The sequence below is a fragment of the Diplotaxodon limnothrissa genome, linkage group LG15 (assembly GCF_057381915.1).
Source record: "Diplotaxodon limnothrissa isolate DT_005_m linkage group LG15, D_limnothrissa_male_GT1.1, whole genome shotgun sequence".
Classification (NCBI taxonomy): Eukaryota; Metazoa; Chordata; class Actinopteri; order Cichliformes; family Cichlidae; genus Diplotaxodon; species Diplotaxodon limnothrissa.
Genome location: NC_140610.1, coordinates 28,674,680 through 28,698,456, shown reverse-complemented (window position 1 = coordinate 28,698,456; position 23,777 = coordinate 28,674,680). Strand labels below are relative to the sequence as shown.

General features: G+C 41.3%; 3 protein-coding genes across 5 annotated transcripts; 1 reads left to right on the top strand and 2 right to left on the bottom strand.

Moving 5' to 3' along the window:
• Positions 1 to 285: 285 nt before the first annotated feature.
• On the top strand, positions 286 to 14,039 carry LOC146617725 (uncharacterized). The gene is made up of 2 exons (XM_085373400.1): positions 286 to 468; positions 13,883 to 14,039. Exons 1-2 carry the CDS (start codon positions 300 to 302, stop codon positions 13,975 to 13,977), a joined length of 264 nt encoding a protein of 87 aa, XP_085229526.1. The 5' UTR covers positions 286 to 299; the 3' UTR covers positions 13,978 to 14,039.
• A 253-nt stretch (positions 14,040 to 14,292) lies between these two features.
• lyset (lysosomal enzyme trafficking factor) lies at positions 14,293 to 16,355 on the bottom strand. The gene is made up of 2 exons (XM_085373398.1): positions 16,040 to 16,355; positions 14,293 to 14,877 (listed from the first exon to the last, which is right to left on the bottom strand). Exon 2 carries the CDS (start codon positions 14,867 to 14,869, stop codon positions 14,498 to 14,500), a length of 372 nt encoding a protein of 123 aa, XP_085229524.1. The 5' UTR covers positions 14,870 to 14,877; positions 16,040 to 16,355; the 3' UTR covers positions 14,293 to 14,497.
• A 1,670-nt stretch (positions 16,356 to 18,025) lies between these two features.
• On the bottom strand, positions 18,026 to 23,202 carry asb2a.1 (ankyrin repeat and SOCS box containing 2a, tandem duplicate 1). Of its 3 annotated transcripts, none has more exons than XM_085373396.1 (10): positions 22,909 to 23,113; positions 22,145 to 22,495; positions 21,703 to 21,813; positions 21,443 to 21,612; positions 21,217 to 21,372; positions 20,452 to 20,697; positions 20,183 to 20,354; positions 19,072 to 19,642; positions 18,529 to 18,682; positions 18,027 to 18,427 (listed from the first exon to the last, which is right to left on the bottom strand). In XM_085373396.1, exons 2-10 carry the CDS (start codon positions 22,486 to 22,488, stop codon positions 18,300 to 18,302), a joined length of 2,052 nt encoding a protein of 683 aa, XP_085229522.1. In that variant the 5' UTR covers positions 22,489 to 22,495; positions 22,909 to 23,113; the 3' UTR covers positions 18,027 to 18,299. The 3 variants fall into 3 exon arrangements, with proteins under 3 accessions (XP_085229523.1, XP_085229522.1, XP_085229521.1); XM_085373395.1 differs by lacking the exon at positions 22,909 to 23,113 and adding an exon at positions 23,132 to 23,202 and having other exon boundaries at positions 18,028 to 18,427; XM_085373397.1 differs by lacking the exon at positions 22,909 to 23,113 and having other exon boundaries at positions 18,026 to 18,427; positions 21,703 to 21,809; positions 22,145 to 22,207.
• Positions 23,203 to 23,777: the final 575 nt, after the last annotated feature.

Here is a 23,777-nt window from a genome sequence, read left to right as displayed (position 1 = left end):
CTGAATATTAATAAAGTTTATAATAATTACCTGATAAATAAAATAAAAAATAAGCTAAGCGCTGTGTCGCGTTCACGTGTTTAACGAATGTCCTCCTACAACTGATTAAAGCGCAGCTTTCATTCCAAACATGACTCATCAGCAAAGTTTGACCCCTGAAACTTTAAAGCCCGTTATTGTAAACTATTACTCAGTTCCGGTGTGTAGATCAGAGTTCCACATGACGAGGATTTTTTGATAAATAAATCATAAAGCGAACCTGAAAGTAGTAGATGTCCGCGATGACGTCATCGAGGAAGATGGCGTCGCTGCGGACAGAGCTGAGACTCAGAGATGGGCAGAGGCAGACGGTCAGCGTGCAGGTAGAAACAGACCTTAGCTCTTTGATACGCGGAATCTCCGAGCTGAACCAGAACGTGTCGCAGCTGCTCAGCGAGCTTGTTGAGCGTGAAAAAGTATGCGCACAAGGTGAGCTACAAAAAACTACCTGTGAACAGGCGTAACAGAAAGATAGCTAGATGTGCTGAACGAGCTTCTAGGCCTCTGTTTTATTACCTGCTAAACAAATCTAGCAGAGGGTATCAAAGGCACTGAGCCTGACTCGGAGTGATGCCGTGAGTACTTAGAGCAGGGGTGGGGAACTCCAGGCTTCAATTCCCCGTGAAGCGGGAGTAATGAAATACATGTACCGGGGTTACATATTTAACATACAAAATATGAGTAACTGTATTCCGTTGCAGTTTAAATAGGTGGTAATCAGAATACAGTTGCTTTGTTGGAATAAATGGAATACACGGCGGTCATTTCCTGTTTCATATGTTAGGCTATCCCCTCTCCTTCCCCAATTTTGGTGATTAATGTGGTCGGGCGTAAGTTTAGCTTAGTTGGGTGAGCATGTAGTAGTGGTGGGTAGAACTTTGTGCCACCAGAAACTGAATTTGAATAAGTTAAATTCGAATTTGAATTGCTCAGATTGAATCTGAATTGTAACTTGAATAAATGCTTTTTAAAACTAAATTTGAATTAGCCTAATTTGAAATTTAATATATTGGTTTGAAAATGATTGTCACTAAATTGAAATTGAATTTTATATTTAGAAAATGAATTCATTTGCTTTGAAACTGTATTTTATCCTTTAAAAATGTAGCTTTCAAATAATTTCAGTTTCACTTCTCACCATTCAGTTTCATTTCTAAAATTCAATTTCAGTTCCAAAATTCAGTTTTTTTGGGACTTACATCTGGTTCCGGTGTTGTGCCAAAAACTGATTGCTCGTATTTAAACTGCTAAAGCTGCAATCAGTTTTTGGCAGTGACTTTTGTATATATTTTATTTATGCAGTTAAAAGAATGTCTCGTTGACATTAAAAATGTCTTTTGTGAGAGTAAACTGGCCAAGAAGAAAGCAGAAATTGCAACAAATATTACAATCATTCTGTAAATATATTTTAAGTGGACAAAAAGGACCGGATTGGTTATAATGTAAGTACAATAACAGAGTTATAAAGATAGTTGAAAAACAGGTCATTTTTAAATTTTATATATAACCCCTTTGTAAACCATGTTCACCGAAGTCATCTTTACGTATGTTGGTAAATAATTAAAAAGACATAAAAACACATGGAAACATTAGAAATCAGTTTTTGGCAGGCGATCACTTTTTGACACAACACCTGTTCCAGAGCAATCGAGCACAGGTTAATAGAACTACGTTTTACCAGTGGACCGAACGTGTTACTGTCAGGAATCTATAGCATCTTGAGCTGGAGCTGGATTAAGACTTCAGAATTCATTTGTCTTTTTTTTCTTCTTTTTTCCTTTCCTTGATGATCCAGGTGTCTTGAACCTTTTCCAGAAAGCATCCAGACATGAATCGACTTGTCAGGGCAAAAAGATTCAACTGTTTCCCCATTAATGGAGACTTGCATGCAGTCATTCAGTGTTTCAGGGTGTAGAGATGTGTTTTCTTCACTCGGTTCATGCAAGAAAGTCCTCTCTCACAGATGGCTGTTGATGGACTAAGTGTCAGCATTAATTTCAACAGCAACAAGATATGAGAGAGGTGTTCTGGATTCTCAGAGAGGAGATCTCTGTACAAGCAATATACTTTGCTACCCCGGTGTTCTGCAAGCCACATTTTTAGATCCATCTGCTCTTGTGGAATTTTCTCTTTCTATTCTGCATCTAGCAAACAGGCAAAATGTGTGACAAGATAATCCACCTCTTCATCCCCATAATTCGCCAACTCTTTTCTAGGGTAGGGAAGAGTGGGAGGGTCAAAAACCTTGAAACTAGAGAGAGGTTTTTCCACGCAGATTTTTAAATCTGTTGTCCATGTACTTGACTGTGTTGTCAATAATCTTCTGAATCTCTGCACCAAAGGTGTCTCTGTCTGTGCCCTCACCTCTTCTAGTAGGTCGCTGACTTTTTGTTAGCTGAGTTCCACAGTAGCAAATGCTACCATCCTGGTTCGCTGTGAACTTTGTGTCCAAGGGTTTCTGATATTCTCCTGGTTTTGTTTTCAGGCTGAGTAAGCGTGATGTGGTGCTCTCAACTAACTGATTTGTTTAGGTGTAATGTTTAGGTTTTTGTTTTTTTTGTTTTTGGGGGGGGGGGGGGTGTGTTAGGTTTTCATGCTGAAAATCAGTACAGCACTTGGATAAGATGGTACTGTAGTCCAACATGAAATGCAGGAATGCAGAATGCAGAAACAAATTTCTCAGTCTTCATTTTCTGCACCACCCCCTTAGCCTTGGCTGCATCCTCGGCTTTGACATCACTTCCTTCTGCCATGTTCTCCATATGAACAACAGTGGGAGTGTAATTTTTTTTCCACAGCCTTCAGGCATCTCAGCCAGCTTGGAACCCACTGTGTGCTCTTCAGGCCATTGAAATGTGGCAGCTTCTCATTTAGCAGTTCACTTATTTCTGTCAGCTCTCTTCGCTTCTTTGGGGAATAGTAGTACACCTTTAAGATGGTTTTCAGTGTAACTTCAAATTTTACCAGACAGTCACAGCTTTTCACGCTACCCAGCACAGCTAGCTCTAGTTTGTGTGCCACACAGTGGATTGTTATGATGTGGGGTATCCTCTGTTTCAGTCTCCCAGCTACTCCTGTTTTCTCACCCATCATCACTGCAGCACCATCAACATTTGCACACACTACTTTCTTTTTCCACGTGTCTTCTGTGATACCCATGGTGTTCACTGCTTCTCAATAGCCTCTAAAATACCTGCAGCATTTGTACTCTTGACTGGCTGAAATTTGATCATGTATGTAGCTATGTCACTATTATCTCTCACATACCTGACATGAACCAACTCCTGTTCTATTATACCAGTGTCTGTACTGCCATCTGCAAGAATGGATAAGAACCTGCTTTCTTGAATTTCCTTTTTATTCTAGTCTCTTGAAGTTTGTGCTACTGCTCCAATAAACTCTCTGCAAGCATGGTCATTGTGGAACCAAGATCTAGGCCATTTGCTATTTGAAGTTTGCAAAGACTGCTAAATTTTGCCAATGGTAGTTCACTCTTTACCACATAGTACGCAGTTCTAAACAGCTTTTTCAGGACTTCTTGTTGTGCTTGGTTTATTTTTAGCATGTTTTTTGCAATGGGTGTTTGTTCTGGGAAAGATGCTGCAGACTGAGCACCAATGCATTTCTTGTGATGCAGAAATTTCTCATGGGTTCTGATGGGGGTCTTTCCTAAAATTACTGGTCCCAACACACCCGGCAGAACATCATGTTATTCACCTTGTCATATTCCAGCCACAGAAATTCTTTTGTCCATGAAACCAAAAAACTGCGCTTTCTTTTTGCCTCGTAGTCTGATTTGTCGTAACTTTTCCGCTTTGTGGTAGGCCTTTCTTTGCCTGTCCCTTCTTCATCCTGACCTGTCTTTTTTGGCTCAGCAGAACTAAAATACCTGCGTAAATCCATTTGTTTTTACACATTGTCAAGAAATATACTCTAAAACACTTCTTCAGTAAAGACTCAGAGAAGAGAAACACACAGAACTTCTTGCTAGCAAGGGCAGCCTCCAGAACTGAGACTCGCGCTGAGAAACTGCCCCGGTCTTTATTTATACTTCAGTAAGCATTTGTTCCTTACATTGGAATGTGGAGGTGTACGTGTGTGTGTGTGGGGGGGGGGGGGGTCAGAGTGTGGCCCCATAAACGACTTCCCTTAACCTGCTGGTCTGGAAAATCCAACAGTTCATCCATATGTAAAGAAGGCACTTAAACTAAAACTGACATAGCTACGTTAATCCTACCGTAAAACAATAAGACAAGCTACGACCTCTCTCATGCTCCTATATGTGGGGGTGAACACCCTAGAATGTTACAGACCTCCTAGGATGAGACATTCTTTCAATATGCACAAAGTTCTACCCATAATGTAGTCATATATTGCTTGGCTGAGAGCGGGCCACGTTCGAGTAGTGTTTTTGTTTTTTTTAAATTTTTTTTTACTCAATTTCTATCTGGGATTAATGCAGTTTCTCTGATTCTAATTGCTGGAAACCCAAACAAAACACGTAATTAGAGGCTGTAATGTAAGGGTCCTGTTAATGCTGGTGGCGTCATTTACATAATGGACCCAGAGCCAGCAGTCCACAGGCAGGAATGCATTTCCGACACCACTTCATAAGAAGAATGTAATGTGCGAAACTTCAGTATGTACTATTGCTGTGTGATTTTTATTACTATTAATGAAGGATACTCTCCACCGAGCTAACATTGTTAGCTGGTGTTAGGTGTGGTTAGTTCACTGCAGACTGTTAGGCCGTTTCTCGATACAGTGGTCCCTCGTATTTCGCGAAAGTTACATTCTAAAAATAACCTGAGACAGGTGAAATCCGTGAAGTAGCCAACTTCATTTTTTACAATTATTATAGATGTCTTAAGGCAGGGGTGTCAAACTCAAATACACAGTGGGCCAAAATTCAAAACTGGAACAAAGTCGTGGGCTAACATTAATATTTATTGAAAAAAAATCTTCCTCCAGATATAAGAATGAATCTTTTCTTATGGACTCAAACAAGTTTTGCTGAAAACTCAATGTAGAACAAGTAAAGCTTAATACTAAACTATATATAACTTATATAAACATATATATAACTTAATATTGCACACATGTAAAACCGAAATTCCACTTAAATTTCTCCCGTACCCTGCCCACCAGTCCACTCCTTTGACTCCACATCAGTGGAATTCATTTCTTAAATAAAAATTGTATTTGCAGCCTTCTGAATTAAATTTTAACAGTAAACTTTTTCCACAGGCTAATAGTAAATATAAAAAAAAAATTTTTAAAAAGCAATTAAATAATAAAAGTATCATTGAACGTGAAACCATTCAAGCCCATGTCTGGGAGTAGTAAGAAAATGTGCACAAAACATGTTAATTATAGCTGGGTTTGCTGCACACTGATCTACTCTGATGTGTCTAAGCCAGGTATCTGGCTTAGACACATCCTCAATTTCTGGGCTCAGGCTCTGAGCTGAGGAAATCCTCAGGATCGAGTGAAGGTGTTCATCGGTCAGACACTGTGTCAGGGATCATACTTTGACTTCAGCGTGTGAAGTTCAATCAGCTCCATTTGGAAGTTTGTTGGTGCGTTTGCAACCATCTTGATGCATGCAAAAGGATTACTGAGCAGTTCAAATTGACATTTCTGGGCATCAGAGTCGGCAAATCGCTGGGTAAACTCAGCACTGAGTACACAGAGTTTTTCAGCAAACTGTGCACATGGGAGCACAGCAGATCTGCATGTTCATCGTGTGGCAGCAGGGAAAATGGTCCAGGTTTCCTTGTAGCATCGGATTCTGCCACAGGCACAATTTAGTTTTAAAAGCCCTCACTGCAGTGTACACGTGATGATACGCCCCCGTCCCTGAAGCTGTAGGTTCAGCGCATCGAGATGGTTTGTGATGTCACACATAAAGGCCAGCTCACACAGAAACTCTTGCTTCCTGAGCTCAGCGGTGTCTTGCCCTTTGCTTTCCAGAAACTGAAATATTTCCTCACATAGCTCGAAATACCTGTTCAGTACTTAACCATCTCACCTCTGTGTGATACGGCACATCTGCGTATTCCAAACCACACTCCTCAAAAAAAGATTTGAACTGGTGCTGATTCAGACCTTTGGCTCTCATAAAGTTAACTACTCGTGTTACTGGGGTCATAACATAATCCATCTTTAGGGCTGTGCCACAATGCGATTCTTGATGTTTGATGCAGTTAGTGCTGGGTGATATGGAAAAAATATTTATCACGATATGAATTATTTTATATCACGATAACGATATATATAACGATATACCACCTGACCTGTGGTCATCTGGAAAGTACGCTGTCTGTGAACAGCAAGCGCAGCGGGTGGAGTCTTTGTTAATGAAATGGATGGTTACACTCATGTAGGGCTGCGTATCTCCGCTCGTCCATAGGTCAGTCGTCAAGGCATAGTGCACAACACTGCAAACATCCTTCTCTACTTTGGTCTGGCATGCGTCATATAAGCGAGGCAACTCAACTTTCCTGAAGTGCTTACGGCTGGGCATAACGTACCTCGGATCAAGGACTTTGACGAGGTCACGAAAGCTGTCCTTCTCAACTACATAAACAGGGGCCATGCCTTTACAAATGTAACGCGAGATGGCTCGCTGTGGTTTGTTTATGGCGCTGGGACGTTTTCTCATAAGAGCCTTGTATGAAAGACTGCTGTATCTTCGGCTGGCTATAGTTTTTCTTTTCCCAACTTGCTGCAAAGAAACAGCATGTGCATCAAAATAAACTATTTCCAACAGTGTAATTTGAGTTCTAAGCATCCCAGAAATGATACAGAAAAGCATAAAGTCAAACATAACTTTTAAAAACACCAGCATAGGCTTATAAGGCCCTGAAGGTAAAAAACGAAATTTTCTGCAAAAATGACGTCACTTCTGGTTTCGGGCAGGTAATGGCGGACAAGGAATAGTTCACGCTGACCAACAACAACACTTCCAACATAGGAAGTGTTATGAATAGCTGATCGGATCGGCAAAGCGTGATTCTGGAATATTATGTTTTTGTTGCTGCAAGTGCTTTTTATGCAATTTTTGCAAAGCTATATGTGGAAAGAAACCGTGACCTAGGACAAGCTGATGGCATGAGATGTAAGTACAACTCCTCCAGTTTCCTATGCAAAAAAAATAATTATTGCGCTAGCTTACATGGTTCCAGTTCTACAGGGATTTAAAAATAATTAGGCAAAACGGAGCATGCCCGCTCCGACCGGTTTTAAAGGGTTAATGATATATTTTATGTCATAATTTATAAAATTAGGTTAGAAACGATAGAAGACAAATGGCACGATAGACACTTTTCTATCGTCCAAACGATATATATCGTCATATCGCCCAGCACTAGATGCAGTGATAAACATTTAGCTCACCTGCACAGTTCTCCGCTCGCATCTTCTCCCGTACCCTGCCCACCAGTCCACTCCGTTGACTCCACATCGCTGGTGCACCATCTGTCATTAGCCCCACAAGGTTTTCCCATGGCAACTTAATTTCAGTTACACATTTGGAAACCTCTTCAAATATTTCCTTCCCTGTGGTTGTGCAATGCATTGATTTTAATCCTAGAAGTTCCTCCATAACACAGAGATTTGAGTCCACCCCACGGATGAAGACTGAAAGCTGGGCAGTATCAGAGGCGTCACTGCTCTCATCCACAGCGAGAGAGAATGCAACGAAATGGTTTCCCTTCTCCATCAGCTGGTTATATAGATTGGTGGCAAGTTCACGTGTGCAATCAGCTACTGTGTTTTTGCTCAGGCTCACATTTGAAAATGTTTGCTTTTTTCTCTGGGCACACAAGGTCACAAACTTTGATCATTCGCCTTTTCACAAACTCTCCCTCATTGAAGGGCCGGGCTGATTTTGCGATCTCTGCTACCACAATAAAACTAGCCTTTACAGCAGCCTCACTTTGTGATATGGCTTTTTTGAACATAGTCTGTTTTCAAACAAAACTTCTTTTCATCTCTTCTGTTTTCCGACGCCTTTGAATCATGTCCAGGTTCAAGAACCTGGACATTGTCCAGGTTCTTGTCTTGGTGTGTCGTTTCATAGTGTCGTCTAATGTACTCCTTGGTTATAGCCACATTAGCTCCACATACAAGACAAATAGGTCAGTCTTTCACATAGGTAAACAGTAGGGGTGCAACGATACACAAAATTCACGGTTCGGTTCGATACTTTGGTGTCACGGTTCGATATTTTTCGATACAAAAATTTTTTTCATGCCTTTTTAATTTGTCATTTATTAAAATTATAAATATATATTTTAACTCAAAAGTACAGTTTTTAAATTTAACCCTAACCCTTTTTGCGTGTTTTTTATTTTGACAGCGAATGCGCACCTGCAGACCACTTATGTGCAGCCCTGGTTATTTAGCTCGTCATATTGCAGCCACAGAAATTCTTTTGTCCATGAAACCATAAAGCTGCACTTTCTTTTTGCCTTATAGTCTGATTTGTCATAACTTCTCCGTTTTGTGGTAAGCTTTTCTGACCTGTCTTATTTGGCTCAGCAGAACTAAAATATATATCCTGCTGCTTTTACACACGCACTCACATAAGCTCAGAGATTCTCTGCGCGATCAACCTCTCACATGTTTAAGCTTGCTGCGGGAGATTTCACTTGTCATGTTTGCATAGTAAGCTAACGATTAATAAGACGATGTCAGAGGAATTGGTGCACAAATGATCATCACTCACAGATCAGTGCTGTCGCTCTCTATACACAGTTCGCACGATTGCAAAGTGAAAGCAAAAAAACAAGCGCAAATTCAAACGCGATTTCAATGTCACATATTGACAGTGGCTCACCGATGCAAATGACATAATTACCAAGCTACATTTCTGAAAGAATGCAAAAGCATTGACATATATTTTTCCTTCCTACAATAGGCCGACGGGCAGGGCAGAGATAGATTTTGGTAGCCCGACTGAAAAAAATCTCTAGCACCGGGACGTCGGGCTAGAGATATTGCGAGCCCTGTATCTGATTGAGGAATCACTCATCTTTGGAAAAGAGAGTTTATTACAGAGAAATGTCTCTTTCCAAAATAAAAGCTATACTATCCGCTTCTTCTGGGCTATATTCTCAGCAGCATAAGGAGAATCATGTGCTAACAGCTGTCTAAATGACTCGGCTAAAGTTAGTAGCATGCTTGCTGTTTTTGTCTTTGCACTAGGATGTAAATGTGCAGTCATATTCGTTGTGTTCCCACTAGTGCTTTCAGGTTAATCTCGTTGAAATGACCTTAACGCCACAACACGGCAAATCTCCGTTAACGAGCTACCGCCGATCGCCCCGTGCATGGGGCTAGACAGCCAACACATTAACGAGCTAACTGCGCTAACACACTAGTTCCTACCCATGTAATTGAGCATTGCATGGCACATCCAACATACTGTTTTACTTTAGTCCATGACTCGCTTACCTTCAGGGTCATACGTCACATGAAAACCAAAATAATTCCAAACGCCAGATCTGAATGAGGGTGGGGGAGGTCCATGTTGCAAGGAGAGCTTAACTTCTGTCTCGCTAGCTTGCCCTGCGCTCTTCCTTCTGACTATGCTGTCTGTGTTGAGCGCTCAGTGGATCTGCGCTCGACAGTGCAGCCTAGGCGGAGTAGTCGAACGCAGATTCACTGAGCGCTCAACACAGACAGCATTGTCAGAAGGAAAGTTGATAAAATAAATTACAAATGTTGTATTGTTCGATACATATGCGTACCGAACCGAAAGCACTGTATCGAACGGTTCAATATCGATACGAATATTGATCGTGGCTCAAGAGTTGGGAGGTCGCCTTGTAATCGGAAGGTTGCCGGTTCGAGCCCCGGCTTGGACAGTCTCGGTCGTTGTGTCCTTGGGCAAGACACTTCACCCGTTGCCTACTGGTGGTGGTCAGAGGGCCCGGTGGCGCCAGTGTCAGGCAGCCTCGCCTCTGTCAGTGCGCCCCAGGGTGGCTGTGGCTACAATGTAGCTTGCCATCACCAGTGTGTGAATGTGTGTGTGAATGGGTGGATGACTGGATATGTAAAGCGCTTTGGGGTCCTTAGGGACTAGTAAAGCGCTATATAAATACAGGCCATTTACCATTTATTTTATCCTAGTAAACAGATATTCTGTCTCCCACCTGTTCAGAAAGCTCCTGTTTTCTGCCTTTCTTTTTGCCATTTTGGGAGAGGTAGCACGGAAGTATTTGCACAGTTGCTATGGCTACAGTCAACATGTCTCAAGGCTTTTAAACCCCTCACTACACACTTTGTGAACATTTTCACACTTTGTGAACATTTTCACACTTTTCTCTCTTGTTTAAACACTCTCAAAGTTCAAAGCTTCGTAGAAAAATAAGTCCAGTATTACAGAATGAAACCAAAGACCAAGCCCTGTTTTCAGGTCCAGAACATGGGAATAGAGCACCTGCGAGAGAATTCACCATTAATGAATCAATGTATGGAAGTGGAGGCAGTGGAAGCAAGAAGAATGAGTTGAGTAAAGTACTTATCTGACGTCTACCTGGATGATTGAGCATGCATCAAGATACTTATCTGACGGTTTTGTTTCGCTTAATAAGCCTTATAATTCAGTGGAGAGGGTGCGCCTCATGGTCCAAAAAATACGGCAACTTCTACCTTCCTTTAGAAGTCCAACTTTTTGTGCAGTGGTTTCTTCCCCTGCCTTTTGGGTGCTACGCAGGTGACTTTGCAAAATGTTTCCTCGACAAACACAATGCGCTGTTAACCCCCCCCCCCAAAAAAAAAACATGCAAAATTGCATACAAAAAAAAGCCTCAAAACAGCGAGGCCGCGAAAAGTGAACAGAGTTATAGCAAGGGACCACTGTACTGAGGTACGCGAGTCCGGACTCACAAGGAAGCCCAAACTTCCCAAGAACACAGCGTGATTGTTCTATGGCATTGTATGGCAATGTACATGATGGCATCACTGCTCTGGAGTTTTTACTGCCATTCCCTCTTAATTTAAGTTTGAGTAATATTTGCAATGGAAATTACACATGACATAAAAAAAAATTGCACACAATGTAGTAGATTTCTTTAAGAATTTTTTTTTTTTTAATTATCTTAAGCACTTTGCAAAATTTGCTTTTAAATATCATCTGTTTCACAATGTCTAATAAGCTTCATACAGTTAACCACACTACATGACTAAAACACAAGCTTAATCTCCCTGAACAAACATAGTACACATGTATGCCTGAATAAAAACAAACAAGTGAGATGTTAGAACGCTTTTATTTTTATTTTAGTAAATATTCAAACTTAAAATAAACAGCTGGAGTTTGGAAGAGACTTGAATAAATATTTAAAATATAATCTGATCATTTTTGGAGCAGCCTTCAGGATCTCCACATATTAACATGCTTTTTTTAGACTTGATGGATAGCTTTAACAACCTGCTAGCTACAAATATTCATTTGCAATTCCACATGATTATTAACAGACAAAAAGAAAACATATTAATGATACAGAAATAGTTTTCTATACAAGATCACTGCAAAAAAGTGCAGCCTTACCTGATGTCCACCATACTGTTACTCATTTTATATTAAGATTTAAAAATCTAGTTGGTATTGCTATAGCAAGTAGCCTTCAGTAATAGTAATGTAACACAGCAATACTACATTCATGTAGCTGTAAAACCCATGACAATATATTAAGTATTCCAAAGTATTCAGAATACATTACTGTCATTGAGTAATTTAACAGATTATGTTACAAAATACATTTTGGGTAGGGGTGGGTTTTGATCATTGCTTTCTCGATTAAAATCGATTGTAGCTTGGATAACGTGATATCGATTCATTAAAATCCTGAATCGATTTTTAAATATACATTAATTTTGCCCGAAACGCCAGAATCTCAGTTTAAACCTCACAAAATTTCAACAACCACCAAACAGCTAAAACAGTAAATGAGGGCAGGTAAACAGATTCTGCACAAAGATGTAAACATGCACTGTCGGCTGCTGTTTTCTTTCCTTTTACATACTTCCGACAAGAAATACCAATTTCTGTGTTCAATAGGCTACTGAACTTTGTAAAAATTATGCAAAATTGCAATACGCTTAGCTGTGTCTCTAATAAAACCTCTGTAACTTTGCTCTGCTTCACTTCAGCAGTATCAGGTAATGTTCATAGGTTAATTAATGGTATTCTTTCATTTTTGATCTACTGCAGAATAGTTAAGGTCATCTGCTATAAAATCCCAGGCAAGGAAAATCACCTTCATGTTTTTCTGTGTTTTATCCTCAGTTACTTTGACACAAAGGCATCTGCTGTGATGCTTACACCTTTGATAAAGTCTCACAAGTGTCAGCTTTCTTTTTATAGATATAAAAATATGGAAATGTACTGATACGTGATAAGAATTATAATATTTCTGATTGTCTGATGCAAAATTTCCCCAATTCAAATCAAATCGTGGATCGATTCAATTCAAGACCTTGTGAATCGGAATCGAATCAATTCTAGAAATCTGTGACGATACCCAGCCCTAATTTTCGGCCATGTATTCTGTAATGTGTAGTGGAATACATTTTAAAAATAACCTTCCTAACACTCCCTGCAGGTTTTCGACATCACCCTGGGTTAACACACCTGAATCACATGATTATTTCATTACCAGCCCTCTGGAGAACTTCAAGAGATTTTGAGTACCTCATACCTCCTATTCCAAATCTCTTTGCCTACCAATATAAAGGGAAGGTTAAATAGGAGAATTGCTAAGGACTTAAGATAAGAAAAGAGAAGAGAGACCCCTGAGAATTGGTAACTTCATACAATTGGAATGGCTTTACACTCATCTCTCATTAACGATATGACGTAAGATGTTTGCCATGTTGAAACTACAATGTGCTGGAGAAGGACTACAAAACACATCTTAGTTCATAACGTGTTCTAACCCTGTTGTTGAACAGACTGTTAAAATATCCTTCATTACAGAGGCTGGAGTTTTAAAGGAGGAGGAACATTTAGGGTCAGATTTACTGATGTCTGCGGAGCGCAAAGTCTTCTTTCTGTTAAAAATCTGCTGTATGTATTAAAGATGCTCATAGTCAGATTGTGATTGAAAGTTGTGAACAGTAGGATCTTTGGACTTGTGCATATGTATTTGTAAGCCTTTCACTTTCAACAGAAGAGTATTTAAACAAGTCACACAATTCTGAGCACATTGTTTACTGCAAATTGCACAACCTTAACACGGAAAAAATTGCCCTGCGAGACACTTCCAAAAATTGAAGCATCTCGCCATTTTCAGAGACAAACATTGAACCTGAGCTCACACTGGCTTATTTTGGTTAGCACTACAAAGGAGAGCCAACACTTCAGACAGTGGTGCTTAGACAACAACCTCATCCTGAACATCCACAATCTGATCCGGAGTTTGTGCTGATGATTAATGACACAAACACGGTTCTACGTACAGCTGGTTTGTTTTATTCTCAGAAGAAAAAAAAATACAAAAAAACAATGTTTAAAACATAATCGTACCAGTGCACACCTGAGCACTGACCTCTGCCTGTGTCCTTTTGTCAATGTTTGTTTTCACTTCATAAAGGTTTCATTTAAAATAAATAAATAAATATGAGCACTGATGAATGTCAGTGCTAAACACCTGTAGCACCTGTCTCACCTGATCAAACAATCAGAATCACTAACTGTGATATTGTCACTGAAGACCTATTGTTGGTGGATTGAGCGCTTTGATTGGTGAATTGGCAGGATGCTGGTTACTGCAGGTGTCTGATGCTCCAGGTTCAATGTAGAATCATCACCTGTCTGTTTCACCTGTCACAGATGAGGACGAAGAAGACAGCAGTGAAGAGGACGAGAAAGCTGAGGAAGAAGAGAACTGTGAAGTGCATCCTCCCTCAAAAAGATCACGAACCTGAAACACCTGAGAACACTTTCACATTGATTTTTCTTTTTTTAAATTGACGACACAATAAAGATGTCAAGGTAAACAGTGTTTCATGTGACTCATTAAATAGAGAAAAGTACCACATTTCGGAGGAATCCTGCTCACCGATTGGCTGTGAGGTTTTCAGTTAACCTTAACCTAAATAATGTATCAGGTAACCATGGCAACATCACTGCATTGTCAGTAAACAAATAACTAATGCAAATAAAGTGACTCACAGCCAAGCAACAAATCACAACACATTACTGATGTCACAACAGTAAAAAAAACAAAAAAAAAAGAGGGGAAAAAGACTGGTTGCCACTGGTGGGAGGGGCTTTTTTCACAGGGTGCTGTGAGTCTGTACTGAGAGCGGCAGAACTTCCTGTCAGGCCGCAATCAGGGCAAAACTTGTAGGAGTGTTTAAAAGGCACACAGGAAATGACATCACAAACTAGTCCTGCTGTCATCCCACCCCTCATCACGTGGGAGGCTCTCTGATTGGTCGTCCCCTACGTGTCAATGAGCGATCCTGCTGCCCTGTGATTGGCCAATTTGGCGGCATGGCGGCGGCTGTACAGAAGGGCGATACAGACAGGAAGCACACAGTATCCAACAGCGCGGGGGTCCGCCCTTGTGCACGAGAACAAGAAGAGAAAGAGCTGCAAGTATGGCAGCAGGAAGATCAATGCCCACATCCACACAGGAAGTAGTGATCCATGGACAGTGATAGCAGGAGGTGGAGCCGATGGGCTGGTACCTGCTCTCTGCACACGTTCCAAACTAAAGCTGTGGACCTCAAAGATGTAGTACGCCGCCATGACGCTGAGCAGCAAGTAGAAAGCCACACCCACCCATCCCATCCTCTGACGGAAGTTCATCATCCTCCATACTGCGGAAGAAACAGATTAAAAATCAAAACAAGATCAACATTCATCAGTGCTCTTATATCCAGTAACAGGTCAGAGGTCATTACATCATCCAAAAGAGCAAATCAACAATCAATGTTAGGATCAATGAAATAACTACTCCATCAGTGCTGAGATAAACAATCTCTGCCCCTGTCAATTTCAATTCCATCTGATTTAAATCTAAGAAACAGTTTGTCACTGGAGACTGCAGGTTTTAATGTTCAGTTAATAATAATAATAATAATAATAATAATGGATTGGATTTATATAGCACTTTTCAAGGCACCCAAAGGCACACAATGCCACTATTCATTCACTCTCGCATTCACACACTGGTGGAGGCAAGCTACGGTTGTAGCCACAGCTGCCCTGGGGCAGACTGACAGAAGCCAGGCTGCCATATCGCGCCATCGGCCCCTCTGGCCAACACCAGTAGGCGGTAGGGTAAAGTGTCTTGCCCAAGGACACAACGACCAGGACAGAGAGCCCGGGAATCGAACCGGCAACCTTCCGGTTACAGATATGCTTCCCAACCCCCTGAGCCACGGTTCCCACCTTAGTCAATTCACTTTTCATCTAATCCAGGTGTGGAGAACTCCAGCCTCAAGAGCCAGTGTCATTTAGGTTTTAGATATTACCCTGGGTCAACACACCTGAAATAAATGATTAGTTCATTACCACGACTCTGGAGAACTTCAAGAAATAAAGAGGAGGTAGTTTAGCCATTTAAATCAGCTCTCTTGGATCAATGACACATAAAACCTGAAGGACACCGGCCCTCGAGGACTGGAGTTCCCCCACCCCCGATCCAATTCAAAGTATGCCAACATGTAGCTCCGTGCACTAATTTACTTTAACAGAGAGCTGTGGTTTCTGCACCAGACTATTCATTTTTCTCTAATCCAAACTGTGCTAGCATGTAGCTCTGCGTCTTTGTTCTGATTTATTTCAACTTAGCGCTGTGAGCTTTGTACCAGACTCCATTCATTTTTTATCTGATTTAACGCCTGCTAATAGCTGTGTGTCTTTGGCCCTCTTTCCTGCTGCCATAGATGCTCGCACGGCTTCCCTGTAGATGACACACTGAGCTGCTTCCTGCCGGCCTCCATCTTCCTCTCTGCCTGTTAGCTCATGTTTTCTTACCTTCCTTCGCGCTGATATTTCAAATTAAAATCCAGCTGCAGGATCGTGTTTTGATCGCTGTTGTTCCCGTGAAGTCTCGTCTCTCTCTTCCGGGTAAGTCACCTGATGCCAAAGGATTACGTCATGTGTTACACAGTGCCGCCTGCTGTTTAAACAGCGTCATTACACATCAGCGCGTTAATACTACAAGTCAGTATGAAATCAAATATAACTGCATACAAACTGATTTTAATCATTTTCATGTTCGTTTGTCTTTGTTCACTTTTACTTGTTTCTGTGGCAGTTTGGATCCTTCATTGAATAATCTTATAGTTGAGAGTCTCAGATGATAAAATTCAGCTGATAATTTAATGAAATTTCATTAATTTAATGAAATCATCAAATATAAGCCATCAAGTTCTTCAGTGTCCTAATCATAAAGCTGTGATATTGATCAGTCTGTTCTCTCACACAGTTGGATTTTAAGACAGTTTTTCTTTGCCTTCAAACAGCCTAAACTTTATTAATATAGCAGCTCATTTCCAGTCTGACAGACCCAAACATTTAAAACACAAACACTTTCATATAGGGTGTTTCCTCTCACACTGATTTACCTATAGCAGCCATTACTTTCATTATGTGTGTAACCTCTTCCATCACCAGGCAGTGAAAATTGGCTGGTAATGGAAGAGTTGACTTTGAGGTGAAGCAGCATCTGATGAGGAGCTGGGACCGGGTTAGGACTGCTTCAATGTGGACCTTAAAGTTGCTCACCTGGAGTGGGACTGAAGTCGATTCAGGATGATGCTGGTTGTTTTCCTGGTAAAGTAATATTTTGTTTCTTCCAGGCTAGATTTAAGGCCCTTTCACAATAAAACAGAATCGATTTACATCAAAACATCAGTAAACAGTCAAATCAATTAACTAATCAACAGTCTTTGTTAGTGAGGTACAGAGACTTAAACACAGAGATGAGAGGTTGCTGTGCTGTCAGCTCAGTAACAATTTATCAAAAACAGCTGACAAAACATCTGTTCACCATCACCACTGCTTCTCAGACTAACAGCAAATCTTTGTAACAGTTCACAAATCTGTCTAGTAACAGACTGAAAATGCTCTCACTGTACACTAATGATGCAATTCTGTTCATCTGAACATTACACTAGAGCACTGCTAAATTATGAGCTTATCAAGATATTTCAGAATATTCACTCAAACAAGGTGAAAATGAATGAAGAAACCAGATTCCAGTTTAACGTGGAATAATTTAAATATTCAGGGACAAAAGTATGATTAAGAACCTACAACTCAATAATGGATGGATGTATCTTCCTTTTAAAATGCTTGGTGAAGTCAGATTTGTTTTATCAATTTATGAACAATTAATGATAAAAAAAACAGTTACTTTGGGAAATAAAGCTTCTAGAATCATTTAAAGAAAATTAAACAAATAATTTCAAACCTTGCAAAAAGCAGTTTAGATAAAGTGAAGTCAGGAAAGCTTTGGACATCTTGTCTGCTTCTTCGGGATATTAACCCTGAGCAAATCAGAATATGTTTGTTTTTGTATTTTTTTTTAATCATTTCCCCGTCAAGTTGATTTTTTTTTTGTCCTTCCACAATGTCATGAGTTGAAAATGAGGATCACAGTCTTTCTCGTTGTTTCTTTTGTCATTAAAAAAATAATTATTTCTATTCTTTCAGATTATTCAGAACAAGAAACCTTCAGATCCTCAAATGATTCCTGGGTAAATATGCAGGCCTTGCATTGCTTGATCAGAAAGACCCTCTCAGTCTCCATTTAGGTGGGAGTCATTAGTGAAGACCTTCAGGAGTCTCCCCAGATGATCAGTCTCAGTGCTCAGTGGTAACTTTATTGTCCCCAATGGGAAATTGATTTGCAGTATGTCAACACATCAAACAACACACACACACACACACACACACACACACACACACACACACAACCCCCCCCCCCCCCCAAAAAAAAAAAAAACAACCTTTGAGTCTGGACTTTGAATCACTCAAAATCGGTCAGAGACAGTTCAGAGTCATCTTGGCTGTTTAGGCCAAGTCTTTGTGCCCCCTGGGGTTTGACTTGTGGCATTTATTTATTCAAAATCCAAACTAAAAAAAAAAAAAGGTTCGTGCAGCATTAAGAGTGGATTACCACTGCTGTCTCCAGCACCATCAGGGTACCAACTTAAAAAAAATAAAAATAAAAATCAGAGCTAATCAATAACTCTCAGTCAAACCATCCAGATTATAAACATCAGTCAATCTACATCAACTCCTGATGCTGCAGGAAACGGATCAGACCCCCAGGGAGTGGCAACTTCTTCAACCAACGGCGACCAACCAGGTGAAGAATCTGCAGCCTGCAGAGCTGCAGCAGTGGGCGCGGTGGAGCTGAAACAAACAGACTGGTTAGCCTGGAAACACACTAGAATAACTATTAACACTGAAATCAGTAAAATTGCAGAGGAATCAATTATCACTTTTTGATTTACCCGCTTTCTCCTTTATGCAGGTCCATTCAGAGTAACTGTCCAGGTGTTCCATCAGTCTGGAGCAAAGAGTCACATGGCCGACGTAATCCAACAAGACATCAATAATTGGCCCCGCCCATCGACAGATACTGGGGACGGATATCATCTCACAGAACTGTCAGTCCGTGAGTGTATCAAACAATTAGTTACACCTTAACTTTATCGTGAGGTCACCTGAAGGCCGTACTGTGATTAGGCAGTAAGGTTTTGCCAGGTACTTTCAGGTATTACCCAAGCATACAGCCCAACTGCATGCACTCAGAGCTAGATTCAGATAACCTGGCTTATGTACAATGTTAATGATCACTGTTAGATAATAAAAAGTTATCCTGGATATGTCTTTAAATGTCCCCTTTTCACACACATTAACAAAGTTTTTAAATACCCCGTTTCAAACAAGGCCACCTGAGTAGCTATGGTAATGGTTTTGTTGTTTTGATTTTTACCTGGATTTGTTTCATTTTACCAGATAAACATAAAATTAAAAGGAAAAATAGAGGTCACCTGAATGGCTCTTCTTGGGACAGCTTGGTCGATATCATGGAGTTCATCCCTCTCTGTTCGACTGGTTTTGATTGGTGGGTGAGGACGACTGCCATACACACAATTGAAGCAGGAAAGGGCATTGCCTCCATGGTCTAGCAGGTACTTGAACATAGGCAGGTACTTCATTGAGAACATGTACACGGCAGGGAAAGTAGTGGGGTGGGTGGGGATGGTAGCATTGATCTCAGCGCCGTGTTCTACAAGCAGTGTGATGGTCTGGATGCAGCCCTGCCTTGCTGCTACCATCACAGGCTTGAACACATCCAAGTTTGGGTTAGCGCCAGCAGTCAGGAGCATTTGCACAGCATCGATGTTGTCGTTGATAACAGCAAAGTAGAGTGCCGTACTACGGCGGTCCTCGTACAACCTAGACCACTCCTCTGATAGTTGGGTGTTGACATCGAACCCTGCCCCGATTAGAGTCTCCAGGACATCATCACGGTTACGCTCTGCTGCCATGTGCAGAGGGCTAATGCCAGTCCGCCGGACTCTGGCCTTACTGGTGGCTGGGATCAACATGGAGACTATGCTGGGAACAGGAAACACCTAGCAATTAGCCTAAACTGATACACCTTAGTCACGCTTACGGACAGAAACACTTGGTCACTTACGATCAGAAACAGCTGGGGCATTTACAGTCAGAACAACAATGGCAACTCACAGCCAGAAACATTTTATCCACTTACAACCGGAAACACCTCGGCCCTGTACAAGCAGTAAAACCTAGTGCCCTTACAATCAGAAACACTTCGCCACTTATGGCCAGAAACATTTTGGCTACTTAGCACCAGAAAAACCTGGGTCACCTATGACCAGAAACACCATGGCCAGAAAGAATGCCACTTGTGCCCAGGAACATCTGGGCCACTTGTGGCCGAAACCCCATCGCTACTTTGGTCTAGAAACACTGGGAACACTTAAGGTTAATGCTGTTGCTCCCTAAAATTGCTCCAGATACCTAATACCTGGATGAGTCAAGGTAGCCACACTTAACACAATGCCACTATTAAATACCAAATTAACTCCAGTGAGTCTGCACAACTCGGTAAACATTTCATAGTGTACCTACGTGTCACTTCCTCTCTGGGCGGCAACATGAAGAGGTAGCAGTCCCCTCTTTCCTGGTTTGTTGGCATCAGCATTCTGGGAAATGAGAAGCTCAACGACTTGTTCATGTCCATTTTTAGTGGCTTCATACAGAGCTGTCGCGCCATCAGCTGCCTGGCTGTTGATGTCAGCACCTGCAAAATGGGAGATGGGGTGGGGTCAAAGGTGGAGTTAATTCAGTGGCAACAGAGGTGTTCAGTGTGCAACAAGTTCATTAACCACGTTATTTACCATGTTTGAGCAGAAAACGCAGCGTGGCGAGCTGCCCACTCTGAGCAGCGGTGAAGAGTGGTGTGATGCCATACATGTTGCTGATGCTGTGTTTGGCACCGGCCTTCAGGAGCATCTCACAGATGTCCAGGTTGTTTCGGCTAACAGCTTCCTGTAGTGCTGTCCACCCTTGAATGCAGCGAGTGTTCACCACTACTCCGTGGTTCAGCAACACTGCCACAATTGCTGGGTTGCTCCTCTCACAGGCTACAGATTGGAAAACACATAAAAGGGACATCTTGATACATTCTCAATTATCCAGGTAAGTAAATCTCCAAAAGTAAATCTCCAAAAGTTGATTCTGTTGATCTGAACATAGTGTTTTCGGTCTTCCACTGAAAACGCTACGTCCAGATGAACAGAATCAACTTTTGGAGACATAAAAGGGACATTTCACCCAAACAAGAATCAGATGCAGTTGATTCAAGCTGGGACTCATGCTGGTATGACTGCTCGGTCTATGTTTATAAATTGGCAATCTCCAAAATATAGTCCACGTAGATTAAAATTTCATGCAGAGCTGGTCAAATTGGTTGTTTTTAGTGGCTTGGTGAAGCTGTTCCTACTGGATGTCAAAGAGAGTCTAATCTCCTAATTAAAACTTATGAAGATGGGATAAAAATCCTACATTTAAAAAAGGTTAGGACCCTTTCATCCATTTGCATCATCATTTCTGTTTTTCTTTGGGGGGGTTTCTCTTCTCCATGTGTGTCCTGTCTCTTTTACCTTTGTACAGTGGTGTCTCTTTGTCATAGTTTGGGATGTCAGGATCAGCTCCTCTTCCCAGGAGCACCTCAACGCATCCCAGATGCTCTCTACTGACGGCAACCAGCAGTGCTGTCTCGCCATGTTCTGTCCTCTTGTTGATCATCCCAGGCTGAGCTGCTCAAACCAAAGATGGTATTGCAGGTGTGCTCAGTTGTTCTCTGTAATTTTGAATAGGTGAACCTACCTGACAGCAGCATGCGCAGAGAGGTTTCCTTGCCGAACCACGCTGCCTGGTGAACTGCCAGCCAGCCCGGTTTACTCGGCAACATCAAGTTTGTTCCTGGGCACATTGCAAGTGCTTTCACTCTGCTTGCATCACCTTCACGGATTGCTTTGAACAAAGGTTCCTCCTCCCTGCAGTGACAAGACCAATCAGCCAACTGGAACACCTTGTTCAGAGGTGAGTCAAATGGATGTACATGTTAGGAGCAGAACTAAACTCACTCTTCAGGTTCGGGACAGATGTGGACCAGACTGCCATCATGTCTGCGATATGCCACCATCCTCTTCCCAGAACCCGTGACAAACAGACTGATTGTCCCATCAAATGTCTTCCTGACGAGACAGCAGCCAATTAGGACACAGTTCCAAAAAGAGAAAGCAATCAGAGCACAGTCACAAAGACAACAGCCAATCAAACTACAGACAAGGAAACTACAGTCAATGAGAACACGAAGACAGGATTTGCAGCCAATCAGGACACAGACACAGAACCTGCAGCTAATGAGAACAAGGACACAGGGTCTGCATCCAATCAGAACACATTCAATAACAATCAATCAATCACTCTACATGCAAACTCATCAATGATCCGAAGCTCTAAATATATTCAACTATCCACATACTTGGTCAGAAGAGACTAAGAATAAAAATGGAGGCTACTCACGGATCAGGAGGCTTTTGAGGTGGTGGGTTTGGTGAGCTGTAGTGTGCTGTGGTCTGTGCTTGAAATGAATTTTGAGCTCTGTAGCTGGGCTGGTTTGTGTTTATGGCTGGGTTCAGTTTGTCAGGACAATGAGAAGGCTGGACACAGCTGGGGGTACTGGCACTGATGGTGTTGTTGGCACTGATGGTGTTGGATTCGGTGGTGTTGCCATGTGTGTCAGTTAGGCTGCGCTCAATTGCAAGCTGCAGCAGCTCTTCTTCACTCAGATTACTATAGAGAGAATAATCGTCAGAAGTCAGACTGGAAGCAGATGATGTGGAGCGAGAGATCCTGGGTCCTGCCATGATGTCACTGTAACAAATGGGAAGTGACACCAATCAGATATTTATTGTTTCTAACTTAATCGTTTTATCACGTAAAGAAGCTGCAAAGTCTTTCTGAACATACTTTGTACAAACTCAGTGTTTGATGATTTAAAAAAAAATAAAAATAACTACAACAAGGTTTACCTGCAAGCTTAAAAGCATGGAAACTCAAGCGCCCCCATGTTCACTACCAACAAATACTGGACAAACAGCTGCTAAAGACATGCTGGTAACACTTGGAGGCAGAAAGTGTAATATAGTTCAAAGTTCAAGTTCACCAGTTTAACCAGTTTGTGAAGCATTAATCTCTCAGATTATTTTACTGTTAAAGTTTTGTGTTTTTTACAGATCTTATCATCATCTGAGAACAGCTCTGATTGAAGTTGGTGGCACACTCACAGCGATCATTTTCATCAGGAGAAGAGTGGAATTACCCACAAAAAGCACCTTTTAATGTGTGCACTCAGAGCCTAAAGCAGACAGCCCAGCTTAATGGAGAAAATTAATAACAACCATCTTGATGGCCAGATAAACAAAAAGAAGGAAACTGAGATAAACAATGAGCCAGAAAAACTGAATGTCAGATTTCAGTCTAACAGCTTCAGTCACTGAAGTTGTTTACCACTGTCAGAAATCCAGTGTTTCCCTTGAGTTTCAGCTTCGTCCTTTCCTCCGTCTGTTCTCCAGCTGTCTGTCTGTAATCTAGTCTGACCCCAGCGTGGGGGTGGGGGTGTTACTTAAGTTTTATTTTAGGAAGCTGCTATCAGAGCTTGTTGACCGGTCCACCTCTTCACTGCTCTAATGTTGCAGGTGGAGTCACATGAAGCTGTATCACACAAACAAATGCTGAAGAGCTGTTTCACAAACTGGATCACCCCCAAAATAATCCCAGACCTGCTCAGAGCTACAGATTAACTTCAGTTTTAACTCTTTTTTTTTTTTTCAGGATTTTGAAGTTGCTTCATTTACTAAGGTACATCACAATGTAGCAGACCTAACTTGCTCCAGGGCATCTTATTTTCCTAATTAGAGACTCAATGGCAGGAAAATTCCACTTACTGACCAATCAGACCTCAGGAAAAAAAAATCACTATTCCTAGATGATCCCTTAGAGTGCAGATTGCAGCAGGGACTAGAGGTTTTTAGGAGCGTCTAAAGATTCTTAGTGAAACTTTATTTCTGTTTTTTTCCTAATGGCCAAAAATGTCATTTAAAAAAAGATTTAATAACTCTATAAGCCTGACCCAAAAAGAACTAAGTATAAATCT